Source organism: Macrotis lagotis, chromosome 8 (assembly GCF_037893015.1).
Source record: "Macrotis lagotis isolate mMagLag1 chromosome 8, bilby.v1.9.chrom.fasta, whole genome shotgun sequence".
Classification (NCBI taxonomy): Eukaryota; Metazoa; Chordata; class Mammalia; order Peramelemorphia; family Peramelidae; genus Macrotis; species Macrotis lagotis.
In genome coordinates this window covers 183,439,682-183,463,474 of record NC_133665.1, presented here as the reverse complement: position 1 = coordinate 183,463,474, position 23,793 = coordinate 183,439,682, and the positions used below count along the sequence as shown (strand labels likewise).

The 23,793-nt window shown below is 42.3% G+C and overlaps 1 protein-coding gene across 2 annotated transcripts in view; it reads left to right on the top strand.

Annotated features, from left to right (window-relative positions):
• OXSR1 (oxidative stress responsive kinase 1) overlaps window positions 1–23,793 on the top strand; it is a 94,492-nt gene that overhangs the window by 34,774 nt on the left and 35,925 nt on the right. For both annotated transcript variants that reach the window (XM_074199126.1, XM_074199125.1), the window contains exons 4-6: window positions 11,376–11,517; window positions 13,602–13,657; window positions 23,031–23,140. In XM_074199126.1, the coding sequence (XP_074055227.1) occupies window positions 11,376–11,517; window positions 13,602–13,657; window positions 23,031–23,140 (308 nt within the window). The remainder of the gene's footprint in view (window positions 1–11,375; window positions 11,518–13,601; window positions 13,658–23,030; window positions 23,141–23,793) is intronic.

Below are 23,793 nucleotides of genomic sequence, written 5' to 3'. Positions count from 1 at the left end.
TGTCTCTAGGATGAATCTTTGTCCTTGTGATGTCCACTAACTGTGGGTGTCCCTTCAGACTCTTCCTTGTAAATCTTATCTCAGCCCTCTCATTAGCTCCCATGGGTTCCATTATCATGTCTGCAGATGATTCCCAGATCTCTATCTCCCTGCTGAGCTTGTCACACATCATCAGCTGCTGATTGGACATTTCAGATCGAATCTCTAAGACATCTAATCCAGCATGTCTGCAGTGGATCTCATTCTCTTCCTCCCTGTTCCTGTCAAGGGCACTCCCATCTTTCCAGGCCCCCAGCACCAGAGTGACTCTTGGACCTTCATACTTCCTTACCCCACATCTCTAGTCGGTTGTCAGATGATCTTTCTTTTACCTTCGCAACTTCCCTTTCAGACACCCACACACCCCACTCCACTCCAGGTCCAACCTCCTTATCGCTCTCCTGGATCCTGCAGAAGCTCCCTGACTGACCTTTCTCCTTTCCTCTGTCTCTGGAAACTCTGGCTTTCTTCAAGACTTGTCTTGGGCACGTTGCCTCTCTCCATCTGAGCCTTCTCCTTCTCCCTCCACTCCTGCCTGTCCCTGTTCTTCAGTTCCAGGCCCCTTCTTTTGCCTTCCCTTTATCCTTGGCTCTTTAGCTCGTTGCCTGCACACAATTACAACTGGTGATTGATGGATCTTGACCCAAGCTGCCTCTGCACAGGGTGACCTGGGGTTGTCCAGAGCTCCAGCAGCCCTGGCCCAGCTGGGAAGCTCTGTCAGGCCTCAGATGGACAGGGCTCAGCCTGAGGATTGGCCCCGCTCTGGTCAGAGAGTCTTAGCTGGTTTGACCACAGCCATCTCCCAAGGTATAGGAGGGTCGTGACCCAGACTGGTGGAGGAAGTTCTTTTTTAAAATAATTAATTAATTGATTGGTTTTCATCCATATGTACATGTATATTTTTAAGTTACAAAATTTCCTTCCACCCTCCCCTCAGTGGCAAACAGGTTAGCATTGTACAAATGTATTTTGGATCAACATGTTTACCTATTAGTCATCTTTGGTATGAGGAATTAGGATTAAGGGAAAGAGATACTTAAGAGATAATTTTTATAAAATGTTCATCAGATTCTGAAGGATTGGTTTTTCTTCTTTTTGCTTGTCTTCCTCTGGATGGAGATAACACCGTCCATAGCTGGTCTAATATAGTTGTCCTAGCTGGAAGAAGTCCTTTGACCCAGGAAAGGACGAGCCTGTTGTTGTGGCCAGATTAGGAGAAGGAAGCTAAGGATGCCAGTTTAGAAAAGGTGGGGGCTATTTCAGCTCAGCCTCAGTTTCCTCATCTTTCAAGTGAGGATAATAACTAACTTCCTAGCGCATCAAACTAAAACGACACAATTACAAATGTGTGCACAGATATTTAGAACATTTTCAACTTGATTTCAGTGGCCGTTACTGTTATTGTTGTCCCAGTGGAGAAGCAGGCTGCTGCCTTGGGGACCTGGGTGACTCGGGGCAAGTGCCCCTGTCATTCTCTAGGACTGTTGTAAGAAAGGTGCCAAGCTGCCTCAATGGAGAGTTACTCCCCCAAGGCTCCACCTAGGGAAGAGAAGAATGGCATACTCTTAGACAATACTTTTACTCTTCTGTGTTTGTTTTGGCTTTTTTTTTAGGCTTTTTATTTTTGCAAGGCAATGGGGTTAAGTGACTTGCCCAAGGTCACATAGCTAAGATAGTGCTGTATCCATTGTGCCACCTAACTGCCCCCTATTCTCCTGTTTTTTTACGTACATGTTTTAAGAGTGAAGGGGGTGCTCTAAGCTTGCAGGTCTTTTGTCCCTACCCAATCTTTTTAAATCTGAGAACACGAAAAGATTGCCAGGACAGATAGATGAGGAGTTTTGTATTACTGTTAATGTGTGCTGTTGTAAAAGGAGTTTGGCTCACAAATAAAACTTTAGAGTTTTTTCTTTATAATGTCAGTACTTTCCCTAGCCTAGATGACAGTAAGATCTGATGCTGGTGGAAAGAGCATTGCCTGGAGAAGGAACTAGATTTAACTCACGAACTGTAACTTTTTATCAAATAATAAATGACTTGATCTCTTTTGCAGGCCCTCCCTCCCCATTAAATGGAGCAAGTCCTTCCAGGGACTTGTAACTTCAGGCTGCACTCTCCTTCAGGCTTAACCCTTGCCCTCTGTGTAAACTCATTGCCATAGAAAAAAAGATGCCACTGGGTATGTTCCAAACATGTTCTGTCACCAGGGTACAGTTGGAAAAAGACTCAAAATAGTGTGGGGCCATTGGCTTCGTTCTCAAAGAGGACTATGACATTAGAGAGGTGATGCTATGATTTATAAGTGATTTGGATTGGAGGGGGAGCTTGCTAAGTCCCCAGCTTCACTTTCTCCTCCAGAGCCATCTGGGGCCAGTGATCACATATGGATCAGGACGACTGAAGAGGGCCCTGGATGCAGTGGGGAACCTTGGTTGTTTTTTTTTTTAATTACATAAATATTTTATTTGTTTTCCAATTAAATATAATAGTAGTTTCTACCAATCTTTTTTTACAAGATTTTGATTTTTTACACTTTTCCCCCCTCCCTCCCTTCCCTCCTCCCTCCCCTCAACAGAAGGCAATCTGATAGTCTTTACATTTGTTTCCACGCTATGCATAGATCAAAATTGAATGTGTTGAGAGAAAAAACACATCCATAAGGAAGAAAGAAAATATTAGAGATATCAAAATTATGTAATACATGACAACTTTTTAGATATTGAAGATAATAATCTTTGGCCTTCCTTTAAACTCCATAGTTCCTTCTCTGGGTACAGATGATATTCTCTATCATTGTCCCTGATTATGGCACTGATGGAGTGAATGTGTCCATCATGGTTAATCATCACTCCATGTTGTTGTTAAGATGTATAATGGGGCGGCTAAGTGGCACAGTGGATAGAGCACCGGGCCTGGAGACAGTAGGACCCAAGTTCAGATCTGGCCTCAGACACTTAATAATGTGTGTGACCTTGGGCAAATCACTTATCCCCTATTGCCTTAAATAAAAATTAAAAAAAAAAAGATGTATAATGTTCTGGTTCTGCTCATCTCACTCAACATTAATTCAAGTCTTTTCAGGCTTTTCTGAAGTCCCATCCCTCACGATTTCTTATAGAACAGTAGTGTTCCATCACATTCATATGCCATCCCAATTGATGGCATCCCCTCAATTTCCATTTCTTTTCCACTACAATGAGAGCTGCTGTGGCTATTTTTGTACATGTGGAATTTTCACCATTTTTCATGATCTCTTCAAGATGTAGACACAGTAGTGGTATTGTTGGGTCAAAGTGTATGCACATTTTTATTGTCCTTTGGGCATCATTCCAAATTTCTCTCCAGAAAGATCAGTTCACAACTCCCAACAATGCATTAGTGTACCAGATTCTCCAAATCCCCTCCAACTTGACCTTGACCTTTTTAAGTTAAGATCTTTCCCATGTTTCAGTAATTAAGCTGAAATTAAGGGGCACTGATTCAGTGATTAAGTCGAGGTAAGAAATGAGGCAAAGAATGTTCATTGGCAAAGGAAGGGCAGGTGACAAGGATGGTGTGAGGACTGAGAACTATAGCTTTTCGAGACTTGAAAGAATTGAACTTGGTCTTGTTGTTCAGTTGGGTCTGACTCTTGTTTGGGATTTTCTTGGCAAAAATACTGGAATAGTTTGCCATCCCCTTCTCCGGTTCATTTTATAAATGAGTAAACTGAGACAAGGAGGGTTAAGGGACTTGCCCAGGGTCACACACCAAGGCAATATCTGAGACTGGATTTGAACTCAGATTGTCATGACTTCAGGCCCCAGACTCTATCCACTCCACCATCTTGCTGCCCTGGATTTGGTTTAGGGCAGATGGAGGTAAGCATGATGGTTCTTCCAGGGGCCATGGTAGACTTGTCAGTGGTATTCTAGAGGCTAAAACTCAACAAGAACAAGAGGGAGATGTTGAAAAAATGTAACGAGGCATTACAAATGAGCAAATAGGACTTTGCAAGCAGTCGGGTGGGCTGCATTTTCAGAGAGAGTTCCTCATCATGGGAGGTATTCAAGCAGAATTTTTTTTAATTTTTGAAAAACTATTTAATTTTAATCAGCCAAAATCTGTCTTCCTATCCTCCCACCCCCCCCCATTCTCAGTTGTGAATGTGAGAAAAAGAAAACCTATTACCATCATGTATATAGTCAATCTAAACAAATTTCTACATTGACTTGGCTAAAAAAAAATCTTCATTTTGTACTTTTTCTTCTCTCTAGGAAAAGGTGGGCAGCAAGTATATTAGTTGTTCATTACATTAGATTAGGATTTCATCGCATTTATATATTATAGATGACCCATTCTCTAATTAACGAGCACTCCAGGCTCCTAGTCTTTGCCATCTCCTAAAAAGGTGTACATTTTTTTGTACATCCTCAGAGTTTATTTTGCTCTGGATTAATCCCTCTCTTAATCTGCCCTCTGTCTACTCTCCTCCCCCCTCCCCATTTTTTCATTTTCTTCCTATTTTCTTTTTATACCCAATTGTGGGTGTTTTCTTTTTTTGATTAGGTCAGTGAGAGTGAGGTTCAAGTTGGCTGTGCCCCTCACCCTCCTCCTTGTTTGTATAGATGTCTACTTGTACTTCTGATTATAATTTCTCCTGATCTTCCTTTCTTCATCCCCTCTCTCACCATTCTTTTAAGATCAACAAGATACAGGGCAGCCAGGTGGTACAGTGGATAGAGCACTGGCCCTGGAGTCAGGAGGACCCAAGTTCAAATGCAGCCTCAGACATTTAGTAATTACCCAGCTGTGTGACCTTGGGCAAGCCACTTAACTCCATTGCCTTGCAAAAAACAACAAAAAAACAAGATCAACAAGCTACAAAACCCACTCCCAGGTCTTGTCTAATTGGTCTTCCTTTATCCCCTAATGGGGATCATATGTATCTCCCCATATTTCACTGTAAGCAATTTATCTTGTTTAGTTTGATATCATTGTTCATTCATATTTACCTTGTTTATGCTTCTCACTCCCAGGAGTGAATCCTGTGTTTGAACTTCAGAGTTTCTCCACAGCTTTCAACTTTTCATCAGGAATGCTTGGAAGTCCTCTATGTCCTAAAAAAGCCCTTTTTTTTTTCCTTACTACTTTCAAATTTTGTTCTTTGACAGGAAACTCTGGATTATGACTCTAACAATCCTGGGAGTTTTCATTTGGGAATTTCTTTTAGGAGTTGACCAGTGAATCCCATTTCCTCCTGGCCTTATGATTCTAAGAGATCTGGGCTATTTTCTTTTAGGATTTTTATTTTATCTAGGCTGTTTTTTGATCATGATGTCCAGGTGGTCCAATGATTTATAAATTTTTCTCCTTGATCTATTTTCCAGTTCAGTTGTTTTTGTTACAAGATAACTTAAATTTTCTTCCATTTTTCCCAGCCTTTTGACTTTCTTTTAATATTTCTTGTTTCTTTGTGAAGCCATTGGTTTTTCTTTAATCTATTCTAATTTTCAGGGAGTTTGTTGCTCTAGGAAGGTTTTGTACTTCTTGGGCCAAGTTGCTAATTTCCTTTCTAAATCCTATTCGATAGCTCTAATTTCTTTTCCAGTTTTTTCCTCAAGTGTCTTGATTCCATTTATAAAAAGGTATTTTAAACTCTTTTTTTGTTTCTTTTCTCTCCATCTTTTTCAGGTATTTAAGTTTGTGCCCAAGCTGAGTTTTTCCCTAGGCTTTGCTTGTAGATGTTGGGGAGTCATTTTCTGCATTTATTTCTTGCACGCCTCCACCACCATGGTACCTCACTGTGATGTGATTCTTTTTTTTGTTTGCCCATTCTCCAGCCTGTATCCTGACTTTGGTTTGAACTGGGCTCTGCCACACTTCTGGAAGGAACCCCCTTCCAGACCTGGTCCTGTCATTTTTTTGGGGGGGTATTATTAGTTACTGTGTTATTCAAGGATCTCAAGAACAATTTGGGGACCTACAAGCTTTCAGTTCTTCCAGCATGGTCTGGTCCAGGACAAAGTCTGATTGCTGCCCTCTAGTCTGAGCTCTTCAAGTCCTTGACCTGCCTCTGGGTCTGAGCAGGAGTCAGTGCTGTCGATTCTGCTCCTCTCAACCACCTGGAAGCTCTTCTGATGCACAGAGGCTCAGTTGTAGGCTCTGCTTGGCCTGGATGTCCTGCCTTGGTTATTCCATTCTGTAGGCTGGGAGAGGTGCTGAAAGAGGGACCCTGCTTTGAGTCTGGGGACTAAACCACCACAGTGCTGCTGCTGCATCACAAATCTGACCTTGGAACTACCTCCTGTTTTTGGTACACTCCCCAGACCCTTCTCACAGTTCTGGATATGCCACCTGGAACTAGCTCTGTAGCAGAACCCTGGGTCTGGGGATGTCCCCTGTGGCTGTGGCTGTGGGGCATCCTCTTGTGCTAGGGGTACACAGACTCTTCCTGTGCATAGGACTCATGTTCAAAGGGCTTCTGCCCAGACCCTGGCCTCAGAGTCTGCAGGTCTCTCTGGATTTAAGTTTTTTGGGGTTTTTTAGGTTTTTCCAAGGCAAATGGGGTTAAATGGCTTGCCCAAGGCCACACAACTAGGTGATTTTTAAGTGTCTGAGGCTGGATTTGAACTCCTGACTCTAGGGCCAGTGCTCTATCCACTGCGCCACCTAGCTGCCCCACTGCAGGTCTCTGTCTCTTTTCCTATGTTGCTCTGGGCTGGAAAGAGGACTTACTGTGATTTTTTTTTTCTGGATTTTTCTACCAGAGCTCAGTTTGGTACATTTTCTGGATTTGTTTGGAGGACTTGTAGGTGGAAACTCAGCTGCTGCATTGCCTCCTTCTACTCTGCCAACTTGGCTACACCCCATTTTGACTACTTAGCTATAATATTTTAGAAATAAATCCTGTTCTGAGGGAAATTTGAACTAGAGCATTTCTGTCAAACTCAAACAGAAACCGATCCTGCCAGTGCCCACTTAGAAAATCTCAAATTAATATTGTCCCCACCATACTGTATTCTTACTTATTTTGTAAAACTTTTCCAGTTATATTTTCATTCAGTTCTGCATCCCTCAGGGGACCTTGGTGATATTTGACACCTGAACTAGAGCAGCCCAGAATTCTGTCCTATCCAACTCTGTGATCTTGTGGGGCAGTACAAAGAGCTCTTGATTTTGAGTCAAATGATTGGGTAGGAATCCAGGCCTGCTACCCACCTGCCCACTAGCTGCCTGACCCCAGGCAAGCTACCTGATTTTTCTGGGCCTCAGTTTACTCACCTGTAACATAAGTTGGACTAGATGGTTGTTAAAAGACTCCAGTTTTAGATGTATTGTCCTTTGGGAGTTCTCTTTTCAAGGGTGCTCTTTCTGTATAACATTTCAACAAATCTTTATTAAATCTATTCCAGGCAAGGTTGATTAGAAGAAATGAGAGTGAATAAATAGTTTAGTAGGAGGTAAAATACATAAGCTAAATAATTATACAAACTATCAGTGATCCTAGGCTCAGAGGCTAAAGGATTTAGAATTGATTGGGGTCCCTTTGGATCATGAAAGGCAGTGCATGGCGGGGACAAGCAAAGACTGAAGAGAGCTGAAGAAAGGGAGCAAATCACCTCTCTTTGGATTGTGGGGGTGGGAAAGAGGAAGTGCTCTAGAAGAGATGGCATTGGCAAAGGGTGGGAGAAGTCTCAGCAGGTGGAAATGCAGTGAGTCCATTCCAGATGCAAGAGAAGTCAGGATTGCTTCATGCCATGGAGAGCAGTCCCATCTGTCTGAAAGAGCGTGTGGGAAGAGAGTTTGGATCCAGACTGTTGGAACCAGGCTCTTGAATGCCAGAGATGGACCCTAGGTTTAGTACTGGAGGAGATCCTCAAGGTCAGCTAGCCCAACCCTCTCCTTCTGTAGATAAGGATGTGCATCCAGAGAAGTGGGGAGGTGAGGACCTTATATTTGTTCTGGATCCTCCGAAGGAGTCTTGAGTGGGGAAGGGGAGGTGGTTATGCTTATTTGTTAGGAAGAGAACTTTTGCTGAGAGGAGGGGGGCCTTGAAATGCTGGATGTCTCCTCCTGGTTGCAGGTGAGAATCTCAACAATTTTGAAAGGGAGAGTGCCGTGGGGCTCATGTTGCTGTCTGGCAGTTGGTTATTTCAAGGTACATTCTGCTCCCTCAGCTCATTTATTCTTCCAAATAACACTGAGGGAGGTAGGCATCCCACACAGTGGCATTACCTGCCTGGGAGTTGATGAAACTAAGATGAAAGGCAGTTAGGTGGCAGCAGCACCTAGTTAAAGGTGCTCTGGTCCCTGAGTGATTGACTTAACTTTCGACTGCTTCTGGATATGAAGTGATTCATCTTATCTACAAAGATTCCACAACTTGTGAGGGTCAGAGTTGGTACCGGAAGCCAGGTCTTCTAAACTTGGGCTCCTGTTTAAAGGAATTCAGTGGTGAGTGTGTGCCAATGCAGTGCCCCTTGTGGAATGTGTCTGATTGGTCCTTTTCCTTCTAATCTGGCAGAGCTTATGTTTGTCCCTTTTATTCCTTCACCTACACCCTGCTGCCTCCTCTTCAGTGTTGAAAATCTCATCTGAAACCCTTGAATGTTTAGATAAATATTTTGTTTGTCTTTACATCACTTCCTTGGCAGCTCCTCAAAGGTCTTTGACTTTTGGGGGGTAAGAGAGAAATCATCGTAGTGGTTAATTTTTCTCTTCTCCTCTGCGACGGTGAGGCTGACAATTGTTGCTGAAGTGAGACTCCTGACATGGGGTGAGAGGAGAGGAAAGCCAATGAGAGAACTCCAGCACCAGGGCCCCATTTTAGCCAAATGTCCTCTACTATTTCCTGCATACCAGAGACACGTTAGGAATGTGGCCTAGAAAGTCATTCCCAACAATTACAGTTGTTAATGGAGAGAATTTATTTAGTGCTTAGGGTCTGTGTGGGGAGTGGCTGTCCTTGGGCTTTACTTAGCTGCTTTTGGTCATTCACAGGACATCTTTCCCCCATGACTTTTCTACATAATCACTTTGCAGCAGGAACAGTGTGCAGAAAGATTCAGACCTAGTTACTTGAATTAGTTTGCCAGTGTGGGGCTTACAAGAGCACTATTGACTGCCGGACTGTTCTAGCTCACGAGCAAACATTTCTACTTTAAAAGGGCAGCCGTGACATTGTCTTAGTGAGCTGGTTTTTGTGAGTTTTTATGAGTGGGCATCCCGTGGGGCAAATAGACCTAGTTCCCCAGGGAATTAGAATTTACATCTGAGAAATCCTGTTTTCTCTGGCAGTTGACAGGATGATATTAAAGACCTTTGCCAAATAAAATTCTCTGTTTGGGATATCTCTGAGACTTCCCACAAGTCAGTTTACTTTTGGGGGCTCTATCTCTCCTCTCTAAACTGGGGGGAACTAGATTATGTGACCTCTGAGTCCTTTCCAGTTCCAAATTTATAGTCCTAGGAATTACTGCAATATTTGCTTTTGTTTCCTTAAAAAGAACTGCCTAGGGGTGGCTAAGGTGATACAGTGGATAAAGCACCGGCCCTGGAGTCAGGAGTACCTGGGTTTAAATCCGGTCTCAGACACTAAATAATGACCTAGCTGTGTGTCCTTGGGCAAGCCACTTAACCCCGTTTGCCTTGCAAAAACCTTAAAAAAAAGAAGAAAAAAAAAGAAGTGCCTTCTTTTTCAGTTTTATTCTCTACTGCTCTTTCTATTCTCCCCCACCACTCCAAAATCTTCTGTGTACTTTTTCAGAAGTTAGAGCTGCTTTTAAAACTTTAAATTCTTGGAGTTTTTTCCAATGAAAGTTTTATTTGATAAAATTTTTTTACTTTGAATTAGTCAGCATTCCTCTGTTCTTTTTTATATCTCTCAATCCTTTGGACAGTGAGTTGTTTGTTTATAAGTTTTTCATTCATGTCTGACTCTTCATGACCCCGTTTGGAGTTTTCTTGGCAAGGATAATAAAGTGGTTTGCCATTTCCTTGTCCAGCTCATTTGAGGAAATTGAGGCAAACAGGGCTAAGTGACTTACCCAGGGTCACACAGCTAATAAGTATCTGACTTGAACTCAGGAAGAGGAGTCTTCCTGCCTCCAAGTCAGGTGCTTTGTGCCCCTTAGTGGTCCCTAGAATGAATTCTACAAAACCAGCCTTAGAGGGGTGCCTTGATTTGGGAGAGGGAGCTTTTGGAGATGTCACATATGACCCCATTTCTGTAAAAAGCATTGATCCATTTTCTGAACTTTAGTGCTCTTGACACTAACCTTACAGGACTGTGCTGGCTTTTTGTTTTGGGTATGCCTCCTCATTTACCTACTTTTGTTTCCATTTCTTCCTACTTTTCTTTTAAAAATCTGATTAGTTTAGAGAGTTCTCTGTGTGGCTACATGGATTTCTTGAGATAGCTCCTCCCCTCTTTCCTTCCTGTCTCTTCTATGATGACTGATCACCCAGATAAGAGTTGCAGTGTTGTTGATGAGAAAAATGCTTGCTGCAACGTATTATTCTCTGTCATAAAATTTGGAACCTCGGTTCTGCATATCTAGTCCTAACAGCTGAAGAGTTGGTATTGTTCCTCATGGGTTGGAAAAAGAGCTCCTGGGGGGCAGGGTGGGGGTATGGTGGAGGTGGAGGTGGGGTGAGGAACCTCCAGCCTTATATGGTCCGAGAAATCATATGGTCAGGTGCCGCCAAGGCATCTGTAGGCAGGACTCTAAATCCAATAAATCTAGGGACTTTTAAAGGGTAATTAATTAAATATTTGACTGAATAGAACAGGCAAATTTTTAAGTTTTGGACCTCAGCAGAAAAAAGGTTCTCCTGGCCCCCCGTAAAAGTTGATGTTCATGTGATTGAAAGGGCAAAATCTCAGCTCCAGGTTCACTTGTATGAATGTCTCCCCAGTTCACACTTCTCAGGCTTTGCTCTGTAACTGATCTCCTCTCAACATACAGCAGAACATACTGTGAAACTTCATTTAACATCGTTTGTCCATGACTTAGATATTCTTGAATGGAAATCTTGAGCTTCTCCCCTGAGCACTGGGCCTACCAGCCTGGCTTTTGAATAGTTCATGCTAAGGATCCCTGTAGACATTGCATATTATAAACAAAATTCCCTTCTTTCCTCCCAAAGTCTTCTAGCCCCCCAAGTTTCTTAGAGGGAGCCATTTTCCTCCTTACCTTCTGCTGTAAATTTCATTTGAAAACATAGTATTGATTTGGAGTATCTGTCATGATCTCCTACCTCCTTAGGAACTGAATTAAAAAGTAAAATAAAAATGATTTGAGGATGTCCTGACTGCACATAGCTCTAATGGTGAAATATCTTCTCTTTTTTAGGATCTGTTCTGGATATTATTAAGCACATTATTGCCAAGGGGGAACACAAAAGTGGAGTCCTGGATGAGGCTTGCATTGCTACCATTCTCAAAGAGGTGCTGGAAGGCTTGGAATATCTGCATAAAAATGGACAAATCCACCGGTAAAGTCAAAGAGAGGGGAGGGCCTCTTTCCATCTTTCCTCTTCCATGACCCCAAACCATATCCCACCCAACATTTAGGTCTTCATGCCATACCTGTACCTCTTGGGGCACTCTTCCAGAGGGTTGGCCTTCTCACCTGAGGCTGTCCCTCTCCTTTGAATGGATGGATAGCAACAGATCCCTCCAACAGAAAAGAGGGTTGGGGACAGCAGGGAGGTGCCCTTTCCCATTCTTCTTCAGTTCTCTTTGCCTGCCTTTCTTGCCTCCTTTCCTCTATACCCCTCTTCTTCCGTCCCCCTTCTCTTTCTTTCTCACTACTTCCTTTCCCTTCCTCATGCCACTCGTCTCATTTTAAACTTTTCTCTCAATTGCCCAATTGTTTTTATAAACTGAACTGCCCTTTAGGATGATTTTTCACCTAGCTGTAGTTTCTGGGGCCAGTGAAGAATGTGAGGTGTAGTCCATTGGTAATCAATGCTCAGGAAACAAAAATACAGGAAGGAGCTTTCCAGTACAACCCAATGACAGATTGGAATTAAAGCTAGCCCCTTCCTGGTCTGAGCTTCTCCATCCTCTGAGTAGCCACAAAGCCATCCTCATGGTCATTTAACCAGCTCCATCCCCTGGTTGGGGAGGGGAAGCACATCTATATGGATAATCATTCGAAAGTAATTCTGGGGCAGCTGGGCCCTGTGCCTGGACTCCTGCACCACAGATTGAACCTAGTCAATCCTTAAATATTTTTGCTTCATTGCATTGGATATTGTTAGGTGGAAATGGTCAATGCCCCCCCCCCCACTTTTGGGGGGGAGGAGGCTCAGTTTTGTGCCTTATGACACTGGCCTCCCTTCACATCCTCTCACCTTTGTCACTCTTTGGGGAGAGTAGATGGATATTCTGCATTTTAGAGTTTATCTGATTCCTGATCCTCTGTGCCTTTGTTTCCTTTTGTTGGCAATATGAATATTAATCCTCTTGCCTCACATGCAAGATTGTTGTGGAGCAAAGACCCTTTAGACCAAAGTGTGCTGGAAGAGAGAGGGGGCAGGGTTGCCTTTGGGAAATGGTGCTGAGCTTCTTGCAAGGACCATCTTCTTAGCCTCAGTATTTGGCACCCCCATCTGACTTTGGGAAAGCTCCTCCTGGGGTCTGAGACTTGTCAGACTCCAGAGCCTGTCCTCTGTCCAGAGCAATGCAGCTTCCCCAGGTTCCAGGTTCATCACACCTGTGGGCACATCTTGCCCTTCCCTCCTTGGTTCCCTCAGATTTATCCTCTGCGTACTTGACTTGGACAGTGGTTGGTAATGGGCTGTCTTCCCTTGAGGTCAGGGCTAAGTTTGGGGTCCTTAGAACAGAAGGGAGCAGTCATTTATTACAATGAGCCCAATACTGTAAATATTCTTACCTCTGAGCCTCAGAGCAGCGCTGGGAGGCAGAGGCTATTGTTATCCCCATCTTGTAGCTGAAGAAACTGAGGCAAAGAGAAGGTTAAGGGACTCAGCCAAGGTCAAGCAGCTGGTTTTCATCTAAGCCTGGATTTGAACTTGGGTCTTTCTGACTCAATGCCCCACGTGGCTGCAGTGGCTGCTGCTGAATGCTTACTGATGCCCCACAAATTGGGTTGAATTAGGGCTAGCCTGTCACATTCCCAGAGGCACCAGACTGCAGCGACCTTCTCCTTGTTCCCGTGTCTCCTCTCTCCCACTCTGCCCAGCCCTCACTTAACTTCGAGGCTCACGGATTACCCACTCCAGCCCTCCCACCTCGGGAAACTCCCCTGGCTCCCTGTCACCTCTAGACCGAACCAGCTCTCCCTTTCCTTTCTCCTGCCCACTCTGGGATCCAGCTATGCTGGCCTCCTTTATATCCTAGCAGACAGAAAACTTTCCCTTTTTTTAGCTCCTCTGTCTTCTTTGTGTCCCAAACCCCTCCCAAAGGCAGTGATTTCTTCAGTTCTTACAGGTAGAAATTCCGTTATTCATTTAAAATATGGAAGAATCTGAAAGATAAGGATGGATTGTTGGGGGTGGTGTTTTTTTTTTGAAGGGGCATGTGGCATTTATTTTTGTTTTTATTCATCTAGGGATGTCAAAGCTGGAAATATTCTTCTGGGTGAAGATGGCTCGGTGCAGATTGCAGGTAATGTTTCTGTTCCCTTAAGGAAAGGAGAAGCCAGAAGGCTCAGGGTTTCTGACCCAGCATTTTGCCTGTCCACTTACCCAGTGACTTTGTGTGATATGGCTGTCATTCCTGGTTATTGGGGTTTGGGTACCAGGATAGCTGAAGCTGAGTTTGCCTTCAGCTTCCCATAGATTTCCACTTTTGGGGAGGAGGAGGCTCAGTTTTGTGCCTTATGACACTGGCCTCCCTTCACATGCTCTCACCTCTGTCACTCTTTGAGGAGAGTAGATGGATATCCTGCATTTTTAGAGTTCATCTGATTCCTGACCCTCTGTACCTTTGTTTCCTTTTGTTGACAATATAAATACTACTCCTCTATTGCCTCACATGCAAGATTGTTGTGGAGCAAAGACCCTTTAGACCAATGTGTGCTGGAAGAGAGAGGGGGCAGGGTTGACTTTGGGAAATGGTGCTGAGCTTCTTGCAAGGACCATCTTCTTAGCCTCAGTATTTGGCTTGGATTCTCCTCAGCTGCCACTTCAATAACCAAGACTGCCGTTAGAATTGTGGGCCTTGGAGAGTTGCACACTGGGCTTTTCAAGGGTTGTCACATATTAATGCGAAATTCAATCCTGGAGAAGCAATATCTAGGCTAGCAGTGGCAAACAAGGCATTCTGATTCATTTTGAGAGCAGCGGGTAACTGGGGGACGCCAGTGTCCATGAATTGGCAGCAATGCAGAAGGGCATTAGGTGGAAGACTGAAGGAAGCGTGAGGGCCAGGTAAGCAAGAGAAAGGTCAAAGGTGCCCCATGGAGGCAGCGGTGCTTGCAGCTCGGTCAAGAGAGAGGAATGACCTTACTCTTCAGTTCTCAAATTATGTGGTGTTTTACAATATATGCTATATAATTAATAGTAATAACCCAAGCTGACATGTCTGCTGTGTTTACAAATATTTTATACATTAAAAACCTTCTATCCATCCAGCAAGCTTCCAATGAATCTATGACACAAAAACGTTTTAAGAAACCCTGCCATGGGGGCGGCTAAGTGGCGTAGTGGATAAAGCACCGGCCCTGAAGTCAGGAGTCCCTGGGTTCAAATCAGGTCTCAGACACTTAATAATTACCTAGCTGTGTGGCCTTGGGCAAGTCACTTAACCCCATTTCCTTGCAAAAACTAAAACATACAAACAAACAAAAAAAAAATCCTGCCATGGGGGCAACTAGGTGGTGCAGTGGATAGAGTATTGGCCTTAGAATCAGGAGGACCTGAGTTTAAATCCAGCCTGAAACACTTAATATTTACCTAGTTGTGTGATCTTGGGCAAATCATTGTCTTAAATAAATTAAAAAAAAGATCAAGAAACTCCTCAAATGAAGGGAGGACCCAAAATTAGGCAAAAATGAAAGACACCGTCTCTGCTGCCATGATGTAGGAGGAAGGCTACGTAGTTGGCAGGGTTCTGCTGGGGCAGCACCTGACAGTTTTAGCTGGCAAGTGCAAGTTTGCTGTATGGTTTGAAAGCCTATCCAGCATCACCTGGTGTGCTCATCACATTTATTTCTGATTTCGAGCCTTCGATCAAGAATTGCAGAGTCTGAAGGAATGCTTCCATCTCTTACCAGGTGCTTCCATTTCCATTCCCTCTGCCTTCTAGGCAGTTAACTTGACCTAAGCCTTTTGGTCAAGAAAATTGAATGGAAATTCTTGGGTGGCTTCTTGGGTTCAGCCTAGAATTCACCTTCCCCAAGTGTCTGACTTCAGACACTCGAGGGGGTTTTAGCTTCACTGGGTCTTCTCTTTAGCGATAATGATGACTCCTATTTGTAGGTAATGCATTTTTCTTTCTGATGTAAGGATTTCAAGGACTGTTCTTTTGTGGTTCCCATTTTAGAGCTGAAGAAGCTGAGGCTCTGAGTGGTTAGATGGTGTGCTGGTAATTGCCAGAGTGTCAGAGCTGAGATTCTGTGCTTGCTTTGTGACTGTGGTTCTAATCCTCTGGAATCCATAGGGGTTGACTTCTCATTCTTTCCAAGTCTTAGGTTTGAAACTCTCTAAATGTGGGTGAGGAGCCCGAGTCCCCAGTGAAGTGACTCACTGGGTTTCCTAACTAGGGTGGCAGAGACAGGGTGACATGTAGGGCAGAGGGGCAAGGAGCCCACATTTAGACCCTGGGACCCAAACAGCTTCATTTCCCTCTGCGAGTCCTCCATGGAGCTGCCTCTCTGTTCTCATTTGTAAAGTGAAGGGACTGGATCTCTCTAGTTCTGTGGCCACCTACTGGTCTGGGGCATTTTCCACTGTGCCAGGGAGTCACCCTAAAGAGTCTTCTGAAGCCTTTGTTTGATTTTCAGTAAATCTCCAGTAGGTTTCATTTTATCAACTGAGTTCTTTTGTCAAGTTTGTATCTTCTTTTTTTGGGGGGGTGGGGTTGGCTGTTTTTTCAGACTGCCCTCATTTAGCAGGTTGAAAAGCACCCAAGATCATGGAGTTAATTGGTGTCAGGACATTTGAACCTCAACTTCCTGACTGCAAACACAGCTTGTTTTCCACAAGGCTCTATTGCCCATCAGGTAGATCATTGAGGAAATGCGTGATTTTTAAAAAGAGGTAGGGTCACTCAAATAGTACCCATTATAGTTTGAGTATGCCATCAGTGCCATCCACGTGTAGATAGAGTTCATGGAACTATTGGTGTCTGCTGGATGGGACATCTGTGACATAATGAGACCATAGAAGAGTATGAAAGAGACCCATGGAGGGAAAGTATGAATGAGTTGGGGTCTGTATTAAAGGAGCCATTATCGGCATTGGAGTGGCCCAGGAGACTCCCAGGCAGATTGGGAAAGGCGTAGGCCAAGTAAGTAAAACTAGAGCCCAACTCGGAAAAAGTTAACCTGTGGTTTTCTGCGTCAATCTGTAACCTACAGGGATTGTCCCTTCTCGTCTACAGCATTGATAGGACAGATGATGAGAGTAAAGAATGCCAGCTAGCTGAAGTTGCGGGTGAGGCGGGAGGAGCTGCCACTCAGTGCAGCCATGAAAAGGTGCCTTGTCTATAGGCAATTGCAAAAAATCTGTGTTGGAATTTTGAGAACTCCCAGTCATGCAGATGGCTCCCCACTCACTTGCTCCAGGGATTCATTTTGAGTAAGTTGGTACCAGTTTGGCCTTGTTCTGTCCCAAGCTCAGCCTTCAAGCCTCTGTGGTACAACATTCCTGCATTTAAAGAGCAGATTAGAAATAGTGACTGTAAAGATGAAGAAAAGGACCAAAGTCACTTCGTTCTGGCATTTGACATGACCGCTTGGAATCTTTAATTGCTTTAATTATTTAATTAATTGTTAATTATATTTATTATAATGATTAATAAATTTAAAATTTGAAACAGTGAAACCTGAAATGAATGGCAAGAGGGAATCTTTTGGTTTGACAAGAGCAGTTATATTGTGGATTGTCCTTTTAGTTCATATTTTACTGAGTTTGAATAAAATCCTTAAAACTGAAATTTTTTTGAAACTTTTAAATTGTTAATTTCTTTAAAACTAAAGAAATGAAGAAAATAAAACATTAAATTGTCTACTGTTAGGAGAAAGCGGGAGACCCTTTGAGATCCAAATCCCAAGGAAGCTACTATCAGATGGTAGAGAGTCAGAATAGTCAATGAGGTCAGGCATTTATGAATAAATACTGCAAAATAAAAGAAAATGATCCAGCACTTCATGAAATGGATAACCCTATGGAATCTGAGGAGAATATGGAACTACATCATACTGTTCTAAGTGATTTAAAAGAGGAACAAGAATTAAATGAGCAGAATGTATGTGCAGCCAAAAAAATGGTGAACAGAATAGAAAACTTGAATCAAAAGAAACAAAAGAGAAAAGGATAGACTTGATATGCAAATACACAGAAATGGAGGATGATCTAGAAGAGAAGCAAAAGACAAGAACATTAAAGGAAAATCTGCTCCCGTGGCAGCAAAACCTGTGGGTCTCAAAAGACAAGACTCCCAGAAGACCCCACGGGACAGAAAACCTCCACACTTTAATGAAGTCTATAATAGAAGAGAATGCCCAGAACCTTTGAACACAGAAAATGAAATTCCAATGGAAAGAATTCAGACTTCTTCCAGAAAAATACCCAGTGGCTACAACTCAGACACATAGTGGTTAAGTTTCACAATTCAATTGAGAAACAAGTTCCTCAGGTCATCAGGAGCAAGAGCTTTACATACCAAGGAAAAGACATAAGAATAAGGCAAGACCATCCTGCACTTACTAGAAAATGTAGGAGGGAAGGGAAGAATACTGGAGCTCAGGATGGGTCCCAGGACCTGTACCTCTGAGTGCAGCCGTGAAGGGGAAAAGGTGAACATTCAGTGATAGAGTCTGAAACATTTTTAGAAAGAAAACTTGAACTAAAGAGATTTGTCCCATGAGCATCCCAAGTAGCAGAAATATCTGAGGGGGGGTGTATGTGAATAAATATACAGCCGACAAGGACAGTATCAGCACCAAAAGGGACAATGGGGAGATCAGGAAGAGACTTCTTTCTAAACATGCAGTCGGAGGTGACTTCTGAAGCAGAAATATGGGCCTGGGGAACATCCTGCCTGCAGGAGAATTAGTTTGTTTTGTTGGACGGCAAGGAGGGAATGATGCAGCCCGATGCAGTCGAGGCTCAAGGGAGGGGAAGGAGACCTCTGCTCACAGAAAGAGAAGAACAAGCAGGGGTGCCTCAGTTTCCTTAACTGTATATTGGGGATCATAGCTCCTCCTTCCATGAATCTTGTGAGGCTCAAATGAGATCCTAAACCCTGGCATATAGTAGGGACCTTATAAACCCTTGTTCCCTTCCTTTCCAATCTCTACCTACACCCCCCCCCCAAGTACTTCTGTCTCAATTGACATGACATATGTCTTTATTTTCATTAACTGCCTTTGTATCTTTTAAGTAATTTTTTTTTTTTTGGCAAGTCATCACTAAACATTTTATACCTTCTGAAAGCTTACATTTAGCTTTCTAGGTTCATTATAAGAATAAAAAAAAAATAGCAAACCAGAGTAAAAAGTCTTTGGAGTCGATTACAACCCCAAGCCTAGTTACTTTGACAGTCATATGTTAAGACATCATGATACCATTAAACTTCTCACTTAGTCATTTTTATATAGAAACATGTTACATTTTTTGGTGATTCAGTCACAAAATGTTTGGACATGAGCTGGGGCTGAATATTTTCCTTATTTGCACTAATTTATGAATATTTTTGTCCCTTAAAATGCTTTGATTTATCCAAACTGTCACAGTGATTTAAAATAATTCAGCTTGTCAGAATTTGGTAGAACTGGCTGGATGTATTGCTGTGAAGTGTTTCTGATGAGATTAAAATAATCACAAGGCTATGAATTCACCTCTCAGTTGAGAAGAAGCTCACGCAACTGGATTTTTCTTTCACAACCTTCTTCTCACACAAGTAAGCTTCCTGCCTCCAGGCCTAGCATTGGCCACTGCCTCATCACAGTCAGATCAAAAGCTCTGGTTGTTTTGCCAGCCAGAGAAATACCTCTGAGCATCTGCCTTTCACTTGTAGCCTAAGAAGGTACAGTGGATAGAGCATCAGCTCGGGAGTCAGGAGGACCTGAGTTCAAATCTGGTGTGATCTTGGGCAAGTCACTTAACACTGATTACCTTATTACCCCTAGGGCCATCTGCAGTTATCCTGATTCGTATCTGACATTGCCCTTGCTTTTCCCTTATTAGTGAATTGGAGTCATCTTTATTTTGGTTGCTAATTGCTAATAGTTGACCATTCTTCTGTTGAGAATTGTTTATCCCTATCCTTAAAGTATCTTACAGTTCAGTTAAATGATAATTATGGTAGGATTGTTAGAAATGGAAGCAGCCTTGACTTGGTGCTAATCAGTTGCACGTTGACATTATTTTAAGATACTTCATACTTTAAAAAAGATTATTTATTAAACCATCTGTTAGCTTTAGAGTCTGTTTTTTTGGCTTTGAAATATTGAAAAGGTACTCTGCGAGGGTACAGCCTCTGCGGGGTCCTCGGAACCTAACAGGAGGGATAGAGTCGGTGAAATGAGTTGAGTCAACACAGGGGTTAAAGGCAGGAGCAGGTTGACTGACTGCTGCTCAGATTTATTTTTATAGTCTCAGAATCATGTATGTATCAAGCAAGCAAGCCTTGGTTACAAAAGTGTACAATTTTCATCATCAATCATATATTTCATGTGGTTACAAGTTTAATCATGTGATTACAAGTTTAATTAGCAATCATATAGTTAATTGATTTTTTTATCCCTACTCAGACCATGATGACTTCAGCCCATCTGTTACTTAGTTTATTACTGCATTGTAAAATTGTTACTTCATTTAAAGTTATTAATTAAGCAATTTATTTAATGGAAAGTTTTTTATATTTTCTGTGTAAGTGATGTTCTTCGATACACTCCCTTAACAATCTATAGTGAGGGTCGTTAACTCTTACAATAACCAATTTTCCTTTCAGGACTTGTTGTCAGAACCACGGTTAACTGTGACTTTTTTATTCTTTCCCATGAAACTAAGGCTATTAGAGTTCACATATCGGTCTCCTGTACTAACTATTCTCTCACCATCTTTTTCATATGTTCCTGTGTATTAAACCATTAAACCATTAATTTCCCTGGAATTCTATCTGACCTATCTTGTATCTGTTTTCCCTGTATATATATTCTGATATCTCCTTGGAATTCCCAGTGTTGGGTTTTCCAGAGATTTCATAATGTTGAAGCCTTTTGTATGCTTCAGGGAGAGGCAGTCCTGTTAAATTTGGACAGAGTTTACAATCTGTTTTATTCAGGAAATTTTCTGGAATCCTTCCTTTATAGTCATTCCACTATTAGGATGAATAAGTATTGCAATCAATAATAGATCTATACATATGGTTATACATGGAATCCCTATATATATATTGAAGAAGGAAATGTTGTTCCATCAGGCTGTGTGACTGCCCTGAGTCTTCTTGCCGCGACTGTGTCAAGCAGCTTAGAGACCCTGGCTCCCAACAGTACTCCAGTTTTCTTCATAGAATGGAGGGGGGAAAGAGTATTGCTGTAACAATATTCTTGTATTGTTGTTCAAAGTAACAACAGGAAAACATATATATTATAATAATAATCAAATGTTACTGTCTGGATTTTTCTCTGATTTTCCTGGGAGGAATAGAATCAGGAGACCTGGGTTTGAGCTCCCACTTGATTCTGTGACCCTGACAAATCATGTAGCTGCTCAGTACCTCAGATTCCTTATCTATAAATTGGAGGTAATAGTATTACCTATCATGTGGTTGGGGTAGGGTAAGGAGAATATTCTGTTAACATTAAAGCAGTTGTTGTTATCATTATCATTCTCTGAGGTCATGCCAACTGTTCTCTTCAATTTCCTAAATAAAACTTTACATTTAATTACATTTTCATTATTATTAAAGCTGTCCCTCCTGAAATTCGATGTGAAATTTTTGTGTCATTTCCCAGTTAGATATAGATATAGATAACACTATCATGTTTAGCACAGGATCCAGCACATAGTAGGCACTTAAATTTCTTTGATTGATAGGTTCATATAACGATTTTTGACATTTAGACATTTAGTGATTATTTTTGAGACTATTCTATAGACACATGATGGAGTCAAAAGATTTCAAATAAAGAAGAAAGAAGTCTAATTGGAATTTCTCAATGTCTTTAAAACTGATTCTTTGAGTATTGGGGGCTTTTTTTTTATTTTTTAAGTTTTGTACTTTCCATTGGTGTAGGGAGCTCCCCCCCTCTACCGTTCAGATAGGTTTTTGCAATGAGCAGCTACACAACCCACCCCGCTACTGCTCATTGGCATGGAAGCTTTGGCTCTGTTTCTGACCCAGGCTACTGGCCCTTCCTGAGGCAGCCTGGCACACACTTTATGGACAGAGTGAACTCGAACCTCCAGGCAAGAAATAGGCTCAGGAGTTTTTTTGTCAGTTTTCATTTCGTTCGAGCTTGCCTTCTTTCTATTAGGGTGAAACTTCTTTGGAACTTTGTCCTAAAATGTAGAATGCAGCTGGAAGAGAAAGAGATCCTCTGAATTCCTTGGTTTTGTCTGTCCCACAGTTAATTGTCTCGGGGCCAAATCCAGCCTTTTGCATTGTGGATGGGTCAGCTGGAAGATGATCTCATCCCATCAGTAAACTTGTTGCTTTCACTTGGAAAGCCAGATGGGATATTTTCTCCCCTGTGTTTCATGTGAGCATACTTGGGTGATGGGGAAGTGTGAGAGGAATGAGGGGCCAGAGAAGAGGCAGCGTCTCCTTTGGGGCTGAGTGCAGGCAGAAGAGGATTTCTGGAATGTGTCAGTTTGTGCTGGTTGTGTTGTCACAACTCTGTGAACACTTTTGGGATTAGAGGCATGGTTTTGGTCACGCTTTGATTACACTGGTAATTTCTTGGGGAGCAAAGTCATTCTTCTTTTTAAGTTGTTTCTTTTTCTCTTTTTAAGTTGTTGAAGTATTTTTAGACTGCTAGAAGATCGTTTTGATTTGTTCCTTTTAATGAGGCTCTGCTGAGTGTTTGTTAGGGCTCAGTGCTATGGGAGAACCCAGATCTGGAGGGGAATAATGGAGGAGAGGAAATCCCTACCTTAAGGGGTACCCACAGCAAGTGTGTTAACAAGTGTGTCAGCGGGGTGGGGGGTGGAAAGTGGGGTCCAAGGGATTTAGGAAGGGCTTCCCTAAGGAAATGGGCCTGAGCTGGGATTTTAGGGATGATTCAAATTTGGTTGGGTAAAAAGAAGTAAAGTTTGAAATAAAAGTTAAAATCAGAGTGACTGTGAAACCAGGGGAGCAGTGGAAGCCACAATGGAAAGGTGGAAGGTGGCATGAGATTTCTAAGAGTCTTGCTGTTCAAATTCAGCCTCAGATACTTAATAATTACCTAGCTGGGTGACCTTGGACAAGTTGCTTAACCCCCATCACTTTGCAAAATCCTAAAAAAAAAAAAAAAAAAAACCAAAAAACTATGAGTCTTGCTGGAAGGCTGGAAAGTTTGACTTTCATCTCATAGGTAATAGGGAGCCCAGAAGACGCATTTTAGGGGATTTAAACTGGCAGTGGTATTCAGGGGAAACAGGCAGAAAGTGGAAGGCGACTCGGTATTGAATGAATTCTAAAGTATTGCAGAATTTATTTCTGGTTATTTTTAAAACAAATAAATCCAGCATAGATGGTTTAAAAATTCTCTTTAAGTTACCCATTTAGAAAATGTGGCAGTCTAATTTGTGGTTTGGGTTTGCTCTCCATGGAAGTGGAGTCAGTAGTCTCTTTTAATACGCCACAGTTTTTTCTTCTATTTCAGATTTTGGGGTCAGTGCTTTTTTAGCAACTGGTGGTGACATAACCCGAAATAAAGTGAGAAAGACCTTTGTGGGTACCCCTTGCTGGATGGCACCCGAAGTCATGGAGCAGGTAAAATACACATTTGGGACTTTTGGTACAGTTTCCTTACATAGCTAAGTCAACATGCACATAATGCATATTTTGAATAATTTGCTGACCTGAGATGGCATCAGAGGTATGGGGGGGGGGGGCGAGGTGAGATGCTGGTCCACATTCTTACACATTCAGTTGCAACAAGCATGAAAGTTTAAAAAAATTTTTATTGAAAGTTTTAAGTTCCCAATTTTATATTTTCTTCTCTCTTATTCCTGCCCCTGAGACAGTAAGTAATCAGGTATGGGTTATACAGGAATAGTTCTGTAAAGTGTTTCCATATTAGTTATTTTGTACAAGAAAACTCAAAAAAAAACTAATGAAAGAAAGAAAGTGAAAAATAGCCTGCTTCGGTCTATGTGTAATCAATAACAGTTCTTTCTCTGGAGGGGGATGGTATCCTGAGTCATCACGAGTCATTCAGCATTGTTTTGAATCATTGTATTGCTGAGAGGGGCTAAGTTGTTCCAAGTTCTTCCTCGAACAGTTGCTGCTATTCTGTACAACAGCCTCCTATTTCTGTTCGCTTCACTATCTTGCAGTTTATCTTAATTTTCCCATGTTTTTCTGAATTCATCCTGAAGGAACATTTCTGAAGGGTCTGTAGTATCCTAGCCACTGTAGAAAAT